Here is a 10,872-nt window from a genome sequence, read left to right on the forward strand (position 1 = left end):
CCTCCTTCCTTTGGAGTTCTAGAAGACCACAAATTGTTGGGTTGTGCCCCAACCTTGGAAGTTCTAAGATATGAGCCTCATTTGGACTCGCAGGGCTATTCCAACATCCCTACGTCATTGTTTGTGGCCTTCTGCTCGTGAACTTCTCCATCTCCCACATTGCGACATCTTTTCTGCATCCCTTGTTCATCTATGTCCATGTCATCCGCTCCGCTCCTGTTTTCTTCTCGAGAACTAGCGCCACCACTCATGTCTTCCTATCCTCCATGTATTTCTAATTATACCTCCCATCATTTCCTTGCCCTCGATTTTATCCCTCCCGTCTAGATCATGTACGACAACTTCTGTATCATCACTCACTACACCCTTGCCATCTCCCTCAATTGCCTTCTCCTTCTCAATCACACTCGACTTTATCCATAAGAGTGTTAGCTGGTGGAACTTGCTCCGCCCCCACCTCCCCACCAGTTAGAAATATATTTTTCTTGTTTCCTCCTCTACCCTTTTCCCTAATTCCTTCTCCTCTGTCATCTTTAGTTTCAAGGGGCTGGTGACCTCTTCCTCCTCCAACTTCTTGCCCACATTATCTCCATCACATGATTTTTGCCCTTGTTTCTTACACGTCAGACCATCGCTTCCCGATTTACTTCCAGCACTACCACCCATACCTCCTTCTCGCCCCTCCACTTCCATACTCCCTTCCTCCCCTGTGCGTCTCCTCATAGATGTGATTGCCTTCTGGGATATACCTAAACCATCAACCGTACTCCGCTACCTCCCCCCTTCTTCAGTTTTGTTTTGCATTCAGTGTCAGTGTGTCCCATCCTCCCACAAGCGTAATACAAGTTTGGCACGTACTCATACTAGAAGTAGCACTAATTGTTCTCATCATCTTCCTTCTTCTTGCCAGCTCCTTTCGCAATGGTGTCTGCATCCTCATCCCCTTCATCATCCAGAAACATATCCCTCTCATGAGAGGCTCATCCACTCTAATTCTCACCTTCACACGTAAGCATTGCGCCAGGGCCGTGCCATCCCCACTTGTGTCCATCTCCATCAGGTCACCAATCAGCTCACCCATGTCTTTGGCTAGCCCCTTGCACATCATTCCCAATGTCACATTGTTGATCCGAACCCATACCGGAACCTTCTCGAACTTGTAGTCATCCAATTTCTTTGCTGGATCAAAGTCCTCTATCAGAAGCAACTCCTTCCCAAATGCCCAAGGTCCATTTTCCACCGCCTTCCTCTTCCCACCTTCCTGTTGGAACACAAAAATGAACATGTTTGGTCCCATTTCCTTCACCTCCAGCTTGCTCATCACACACCATGCCCTCCCGAGCGCCACCTCCATACATGCAGAATATCTTGGTGTCTCCGATAGGAGTTTCCCCATCGCCTCTGCCGTTGCGCCATCCTTCTGTTTTTGCATGGCCTTCCTCCAACCTACCTTCACCCCATTCTTTTCCACCTCTGACAAATTCATCTGACTCAATTTCCCTTCGACTCCGTTCTTACTCCCACTCCAATCTCCCTGCAGTCACGAAAACAAGAACATGATCGATCTAGTATTAGGTGTCTTACGATCGGGTGCCCTAGAACACCGAGAAGAACTATCGGTGGATGGGTTGTAGTTGTGGAAGTGGAGGGCGCATATCACGATGGTTTCTACCCCAAGAAATCGTTGGCCAACTGCAAGGGGTCACGATGGATGCGATCGTAGTGCACGAACCTAGCGGCGACTCGTTATCCAAGACGAGGGGCGAATTGCCAACCAAAACCCTAACCGTCACGCACGGGGCGGACCTAGTTGTAAGACTAGTTGCTCTTAGGTTCCTCAATTTGAAAAAAGAAAAAAGATCTACTCCTGGACATTGCCTTTTTTTTAGGGGTTCCTGGACATTGCCTAAACATGAACGTGGTTGTGGAGTGGCGACGGCCCATGTAACCATGTTCCTTCATCTCCCGCCCCTACTGCCCAATTGGCGGGAAACTCCCTCCCACGCGCGCCCTTTTCACATCCTCCACCATCTTCTTCTATAAGATACAGTACAATCTCTTTCCTCCGCGAAAACCGAAGAGCCGAACACCTACCCCAATCCACTAACCAAGCGATGCCTCCCAAGCGCAAGTCCCCGGTTGCGACGGCGGCGTTACCCGCAATGCCGCCTAGGATGACCCGGAGCATGGCCGCCGGGAAGCGGGGCGCCGACGCTCCGGCCAAAAAGGAGGAAGCAGAGGCGGCGGCGGCGGCGGCGGCCGGGCAGAAGGGGAGGAAGAAGGCCAAGAAGGAGGTGTCTGCGGTGGCGAAGGAGGAGGAGGAGACGGTGTTGTCGCCTCCTGCAGCGGCCAAGCAGAAGGTGAAGAAAAATGCCAAGAAGGAGGTGGTGGCGGCCGCGGTAGATGATGGCGGTGCTGGCGTTGAAAACGGGAAGCGCGTCATCGTCGAGGCTTGGTAAGTGCTTGCGCCGGTGCACGTGGCAGTTAGGTTTTGCCTTTTGTGATTATGGACGATTTTAACCGATTTATGGTCGGATTTAGCCGGGCTTTAGGTATGATTGATGGATGAAAGTGTGTTGTTTTAAGATTATTATTTCGTAGGTTAGATGGGGAAAAGTTTGGAACTGATTTTATGGGTACGATTAACGGACTGATATTCAGCAGATCTGTTCGTGTCACTTATGCTGCTTGCTTATAAATGTTCCAAACGGGAACTACTTCTATTCTCCTTGAATTTTATCACCTATTCATTCTGTAGTTAATAATAGCAAAAATCAAAATGTAATCATGCATGATTATGATCAAATAGGTATGACACATGCGTCCCACCTTGTAAATAAATATAATAGGAGTCACAAGTTGGAATATATTGGGTTTCTGTTCTAAAATGTGATTATTAATGTGAAAACACCAGCTAAAAATTTAAGTTTCCTTCTGCCAGTTGCCAGTTTAACCACCATCCAAACATTATGTTGGATTAAGTACGTCAATTATAAGCTGGCTAGGAGAATCGCCTATCTTCTCAACGCTTGTTAACTTGTTGAATAATTAGTACTGAAAGAAGGTTATGCCATCTTCTTTTTCTGGTTCTAAAAATTCCTCTACTTTGGTAGCTTTTTGTCAACAGTTTTTCACCCCAATTTCAATAGTAAGGGTGGTAGAAAACCCCATTCACGCTATATTTAACTGCACCTTGTTTCCATTACTGTAATTTGATATAAGGCAACCACACCCAAAGCATTCTGTTCTTTTTGTTTCCTGGAGATATACTTCTCTTCTTTGTATGATTACTTATGTAGGAAAATGGAGCAGTGATTTGTAGTTGGCTGGATGCAACCATTGTTCTGTATCATCCACTAAAAACCATTGTTTCTACCTCAAGACTCAAAAAAAAATCTGACATGGTTACATTTGAACATATCTCAAGACACAAAGCATGTACGGAATAGTACTTAATTATCCTTGGCCAATTAAATAATCCGCAAGACTTCTCCAGCTGTTTGTATGCTCAATACTGTAAATTCATATGCTCTGCGGTGATAGTTGTTCATTCCTCTTACGAATTGCTTGTTTGTTGAACTCTCCAGCACCCAGTGCCAACAGTTCAAGAGAAGAGCTTTAAAGGTGAAGGAGGATCTTGAAAGTGCTGTCCCTGGGGTTTCTGTGACGATCAACCCTGAAAAGGTATCTTCTGTGTTTTATCCACATAATCATCAACTTTGTCACATCTTTTTTGGCATATTTTTTATATACATTTTTCCGTGTATATCTACACCTTAATTGACACATTTTTCTGTCTTTTCTCAGCCACGCCGTGGATGCCTTGAGATAAGGGAGGAAGGTGGTGATGTGTTCATTTCACTGCTGGTAATCTTAACTGTCTCTGGGTTAATTTCTAAACCATACTACACTGATCAGATAACACAGAACCTTATTTTCCCGCCAAAGTTCCTAACTATAATCCAAATTCTTGGTTTGTTCCAGTTTGATGGTTTCATACTTGCCAATAATTCAGAACCTTGTTTCAAAAAAACAAAAATCTTGGAACCTAAACTTGTTGCTTAGTTTGATGCCACTCCAAATATTTTTAATGCTGAAAATTGACATGCAGAACATGCCACGGCCCTTCAACAAGATGAGGGAGCTGGACATGGACAAGGTTATCAAGGACATTGCCCAGAAAATCGCTTGAATCTGATGTGGCATTAATGTATGGATGCCCTCCTTTTGCAATGGAAGTTTAGGGCTTATTTTGTGTGGGAACTTGGTATTGCAGACTTGCAGTAGCCGTATAATGTGGGATCAGTGTTTCGTTATGTGTCCTATGTGGGCTAAGACATGCTGAAATTATCGCAGTGGCAATGGATATTACTCCTCACTCGTGTTCTGATATGTGCCCTTGTGTTATGTGCTTCCTGTCCTGAAGCCTTGGTTGGTCTTAATATTTGAGTACCTATATGTTCTATGTCTCCAGCCGATCACAAGTCTAAATTGCTGTAACCTTTTGTAACAACTTGGCCAACTGAGAGATACGTATAAGTCACAAATAGTGCTTGTGCAGTTACATCGTCTTTTTTCAACGTATAACAAGATTGTCGCTTGTAAATAAAACTACAGGGGGCGCATGCTTTGTGCCGCTTCTGCATGAGGGTAACTCCAACGGACAAATGCATTTCATCTGTCTTCGTCCGTTTCTGTCTGTGCAGATAAAAATCACGGCTCAATGCGGTGACACAGACGACTGATGGATGCTTATGTTGTCCTCCTCTGGCCTGCCCACCAGTGACACACCATATGCGCTTTACCCTTTCCTCTCCCAAATCACCCGCCTGCCCTAGAAAAATTCCATGGTTGAGGCACTCAGCCCTACAGCCGTACCTGCCGAAACCGCCTCCTTAAAGAGTGTGTGTGTGTGCAATGAAGAATGAAGAACTTTGAAATACAAAGGAAGAAACTCAAAATCTATGCGGCCAATCTCAGGTCAAGAGCCAAGCAAGTGGAGGTCAAGCAAAGAGAGGTAGAGCTCATGCTATTCTCCAAGGAGTGCCACATGATTTCAAGAAAAAAAGTTTGGTTTGAGAAGAGGCAAAAGTTCATGATTGTTTGAGATACGTGATCATCTTATATTTGTTTGTTTTGCATGAACTATGAGGCCGGGGCACATGCGAGCCTCGTGCGATTCTTTAGGTGCAATGTTGTATGCATTTATGACATAATATTTTGTTGGTAATATGAGAAAAAAAATCCTAGATTTGTTTGCTAAATATATTTGCTATTTCATTTTGACGATATATGCCAAATGTTAAAAAATACAGATGGTGGGTCAAATGGTATCCCCGTTGGGTGCACTGATCAGGGAAGGACCACTCGTGCAGTGACATGTTATACAAACGGGTTTTTAACACCTTTTTACGATGAATGTTTAAATCCTCACCTTGCATGTGTGGATGATAGGGGTCCATCCTACACGACATGAAGAATTCGTTGGTGATGGTAAACGATGAACGCAAACGATATACCAAACATAATCGTGTGCAGTGCAGGAACATATCACACACATTATATTTTGGACGTACGTATGTGATTTGAGATCAATCATACACGTCCATCACGAGTCAAACACGTCTAATTGCTCATGAAAAACAAACGGCGTTTGACCTTTTACTGTTTACGAAACATTACCTAATCCACATGGGGCATGGTAGAAATTGTGTGTGATATCTTCATCATCGCACACAAGATTTCCTTGACAGCCGTCTGTCATGCATGATATCATCGTATATGTTTCCTGAAAAATTTACGTGTGGGATCGTCTTTGCATCCTGCATGGTTTCCCTTTGGCTCACGTGTGAGGTAAGGTGCTATCGCAAACGATTGAGAAGCTCCTACGCACACGTATAAATGCTGCAAATTGTTTGTAATTTTTTATTTATCACCAACGTTTCAGTTTATATCTCATGTGCTTTTTCTGTAGATGAGAGGTGGTTGCGTTATGAGTTGCGTGTGATCTCCGTTCTGGATCGCACACACTTGGTTGCTTGAACCACGTGCGCTAAAATGACCAGGTTATTGTAAAAAATCGCATTTGAATCGCCCCGCGAATAGCAAATTCGTCACAATATGCAATCGAACAAACAATGCCTACACGAAGAACATTCATCATAATTCAGCACAATATGCAATTGAACAAATAGTGTCCATAGGAAGAACATTCATCATAATTCAAAACAATATGCAATTGAGAAAATGCTAGACAAATTCCATAGATAGATGAACATACGCAGTACATAATTATGTTGTATGAAATACGAAGACATGATCATATGGAAAACAATGCATCCATGCGTATATGTTTAGCTGATAACACCAAATGAATGCATACTTATTATTGGGGGATATAAATACTGAAATCTTCAGTGTCTTCAGTGGGCTCGATATAGTGATTCATAACAGACAACAATTCATCTGCAGCGAGTGGTTCATAGTTCATCGGTCCGAAGATCAACTCGAGGACTTTTAGATCAGAATGTGACATACATGTGGAGTAGAAGATAGCAATTAATAAATAGACTTACTGGTTCAATGTAGTCACCATCGACACCATATAGAACATGTCTACATAGGTTCATCATGTGTGTGCAAACGTAGTATCCACCTTGCTTGGTCCCTTGTTGTTGTTGTTGAGGACACTAAATTTTTTTGTACACTATTAGTCATGTATTTGCGCTTTTAGGAACAACCTAACCGATGTAAGTTGTTTATTTTTTTTCTTTGGAGAGAAATAGAAAGAGGTTTACTTAGAAACTTGAACATCTAACTAGTATTTTCTGAAAATAACGGATTTCGTTGTCTTACTAGAGAAACGATCACGTGCTCCAGAGGTAGTTGGCGGTCACACCGTCTCCCTCCTAAAGATATTTTCTTTGACAATACACTGCAAATGAAGATGAAATTTCACATATCCAATTCTTGAACTAGATATGAACACATCATATTAACATCAAAGAATTCAATACCTATCCATGAAATCCTGAAGATCATTCAGATCGTGAGGCTTATTTGACTCTCTCAGAGAATCTAGGTAGTAAATTGTGTTGCGTTTTGGTACAATGACCACCAAGATCGAGGGATGGCTACAATTAAGAAAACCTTGAACTTACAAACTATGTCAAAAACTGAAAGGCGATCAATGTATGTGTGGTTGTATATTAAACTTACTATTCATGATATGGCCACATGAAGAATTCTCCTATCTATAAGTCCAACAAGATCTTGGCGACATGATCAATGGAAGCCTTGCGTGTCTCACTAGTCTCATTAGTACTTAACAAAATGTCGTTTCCTAAATCTGGATCTATGAAATATGCATGCACCCTTAATGTTCTCTACACCGTCAATCCCTTGAGAGGAATACAATACATTTAGCTTTTTTTTTTCATTTACAATCTTGAATGGAGAAGTTGATGACAGTTTGCGAAGTACTTACAACATGAAGCCTTTGACAAGAGTGGCAACAAGCTCAACGAAGTTGAAGAAGAGATGAAAGTCCTCGAATTCCACACCGATGGTACCTGCAAGGTGATAGAAATGCCTATTGTCATAGTTCACTTCCAGAATGTTAGTATCTTCTCCTTCTGACATTCTGTCGATGCAATATTTATGTGACTTGCGACAACTGAAACTACACTCATCAAAGTATTCGCCAAGAAGAAATGGCTGGCCATGTGAAAGGACGAAGATGTCGCCTAGAGGGGGGGGGGGGTGAATAGGCGCTTTAAAATAATTACGGTTTAGACTTGAACAGATGGGGAATAAAATTAATGTTTAATTAGTCAAGCACAAAACCTAAAACAACTAGGCTCACCTATGTGCACCAACAACTTATGCTAAGCTAGATAAACAACTAAGTGATAGCAAGATATATGACATGAAACAATATGGCTATCACAAAGTAAAGTGCATAAGTAAAGGGCTCGGGTAAGATATAACCGATGTACGTGGAGACGATGATGTTGTCGGTGTAGGGGTCCTAAGCTAGGCGTCTTGGAGCGATGGTAACATGGACACATGATTTTACCCACGTTCGGGTTCTCTCAAGGAGATAATACCCTACGTCCTATTTTTGATTGTATTGATATGGGGATAGTACATAGTACATGTATCTACTACGAGATTGTTATAATGAATATGCGTTTGTCTATTGACTAGCCTGGCCACGGTTTATATAATGTACCCGAGACCTAGGGTTTAGAGGAGTCCTTGTCTTGTGCGCCAAGTCTTGTGGAATCTCCCTTGTATGCATTATAGACCGTCCGAACTGGCCCATTAGTGAACCCCCATGGGGGTCCTCGGCCCGACCCATTGCCCGGGAGACGACGTGGTGAGTACCCCCTAGTCTAGAACACGACCAGTAGCCCCCCGAACCGGTCTTCAAGTTGGGAACGCTCCTCAGTTCTTCCGAATAGTTCTTTGTCTTTGGTCGTCGGTCTTGAAAACTGGTTCAACAAATCTTACCATGTCCGATCTTGAGGATCGTCGAGCTGAATCCGAAGAGTTCACACGTCGGGCATCTGAGTAGCCCTTTATGTTTTTGGCCTTTATCGATGCCTTGTTATTTTTTACGCCACACCTCGGGTTTGAAGTATTTTCCGTGCGGCGGTATCCTCTTGCGTCCGAGCTCCAATGCCAAACTGTACCCGAGGTGTCTTTTTGCAGCCAAGCTCCAACATTAGTCGGCATCCGAGGTGTCATAGACTACCCGTGCCTCTTAAAATTTGAAGGAGTTCATCCAAGATTAAATGCCGGAGAAGTCTTTTATGGAGCCAGCCCTTCACATCCGAGCTTTATGCTGGACTGCTTCTGAGGTGCCTTTTTGCACCCGAGCTCCAACACTGAATTGCATCCAAGCTCTATGCGGGACTGCTTTCGAGTTGGTGCATCGCCTCGGCCTTGGGCTGATTTTTGAGGAATTCAATTCCAATTGGTGGAATTTGTTCTCTAACGAGGTGCATAACCAGTAGCCCTGAAGGCGTGTGTCGGTCTAAAACCCGAGATGCACCTGAAAGAAAAAAATAAAACCACCGATCCCAGTAGCCTGTGAGACTTAGGTCGATTTGCAAAATCGGCCTGAGGATCAAGTTCTTGCTCGGCCGAATACATTAGGGATGGAAATGTGGTACGCAGTAGTTCCCGAGACTCCGGTTGGGTGCGGTCGACCAACCCGAGGATCGAATCTCCTCGGAAACCGTATTGCACTTTGAATTTGCTGCATTGGATAGGTAATGCAGTAGCCCCCGAGCCTTAATTTGGGCACGTGTGATCAAATTAAGGATCAATATTTGTTTGAGACAAACTTTGTTACATTTGGCACAATTTATGTGCGATGATTCTATGTACCCAAGTACTTCACATCATCAATGCTCGGATCCGTGTTGTACAAGACTTTGTTGACCGACCATCGGCTTAGGAGTGTTTTTCCTACTTTATAAAGCCTTTATAAGGGAAAAGATTTACGACAAACAAGGCAATCCGGCCATACAGTTTTAGAAACAAAGGTATGCAGAGAGATATGTTATATTACTTTTTAATGTAAGAAACATTTGCTGGAAAAAATAGTTCATTTATAAGTTCTTTTCCGAGGATATCATGTTGACCATGACCGCGAAACCTCAACTCGGATCAATATGGGAGGAAAATATTGAGGATTTAGTTCGGGGATTGTTCCCGAACTCTATGGTCTTTAATGAACCAAATTTTTCACTACCATCATTGTCGGCCAATTATATTTTTGGGATGGATAGCTTTTGGCTTCACCTAGTCTGAGGTGCTAACCCAGATGACCCAGAAGTAACAATCCCAGAGGTGCTCCCTTTACCCCCTAGCCAAACAATCGAGAACATAGGGGTAAGAACAGGAGCCAGGCAACCCAGCTTGGCTAAAATCTTAAGTCAAATTGATGCATATCTATGGCTTTATAACGATGACTACAGAGGCTAGATTTCATCTATTAAATACAAACGCTGATGATATGTTGGGCTCTCCAGGAATCCTTATGTATCTATGCCGAGGTGTCAGAAGGAACCCTCGGTATGGTTTATTTTGACTTCTTCGCGACTTCTTATAATCTGAAAGTGGCATATCGTTGGCTTCCACCCCTTTGTAGATGCTACCGAGGGTGTTTCCGTACAAACAAGACAACCCTTAGCCGATGTCTCGGTGCCCGGAGGCGGTTGTGTTAGTGGAAACAAGGCAATCTGATATCAGGCTTTATAACTTTCAGTAAGTCATAGGAGCATATGTTTGGGGCAACTTAATAGCCCCCGGTATACGTCGACTTATCGGATTATTCGAGGTTGGACCACCTACAACTTGGCATTTTCAATAAAAAAGGCCCTTCGTTTTACTCAGATAACCTCAGTCGGCTATATTTGGTTGAACACCGCGTGCGGTTCACTAACCGATTTATGCTTGTTGTGACAGTCAACTTTTGGCTTTCTCCAACTGAGGCACTTAACCAGTTAAACCGGAAATGACAATTGCAGTGGTTCTCCCTTTACCCCTTAGCCGAACAAAGCGAAAGTGTAAGAGGTAGGCAGAGGATCCGGGTAATCCAGCAATATACCAAAGACACAATTCGAAATCAATGCATATAAATGCAAAACACCGAGGACATTTTGCCGAGGACAACATGGAGTACCTCGGTGTTTGGTGGGTGAAAGGACGTGGATGTCGCCTAGAGGGCGGGGGGTGATTGGGTGAATAGGCGCTTTAAAAATTACGGTTTAGGCTCGAACAAATGTAGAATAAACTAACGTTTAATTTGTCAAGCACAAAACCTAAAACAACTAGGCTCACCTATGTGCACCAACAACT

At 43.3% G+C, this 10,872-nt stretch overlaps 1 protein-coding gene across 1 annotated transcript; it reads left to right on the forward strand.

Moving 5' to 3' along the window:
• The first annotated feature begins 2,069 nt into the window (after positions 1-2,069).
• Positions 2,070-4,392, forward strand: LOC123448275 (selenoprotein H). The gene is made up of 4 exons (XM_045125125.1): positions 2,070-2,455; positions 3,588-3,684; positions 3,808-3,867; positions 4,112-4,392. Exons 1-4 carry the CDS (start codon positions 2,115-2,117, stop codon positions 4,190-4,192), a joined length of 579 nt encoding a protein of 192 aa, XP_044981060.1. The 5' UTR covers positions 2,070-2,114; the 3' UTR covers positions 4,193-4,392.
• Positions 4,393-10,872: the final 6,480 nt, after the last annotated feature.

The sequence above is a fragment of the Hordeum vulgare genome, chromosome 4H (assembly GCF_904849725.1).
Source record: "Hordeum vulgare subsp. vulgare chromosome 4H, MorexV3_pseudomolecules_assembly, whole genome shotgun sequence".
Taxonomy (NCBI): Eukaryota; Viridiplantae; Streptophyta; class Magnoliopsida; order Poales; family Poaceae; genus Hordeum; species Hordeum vulgare.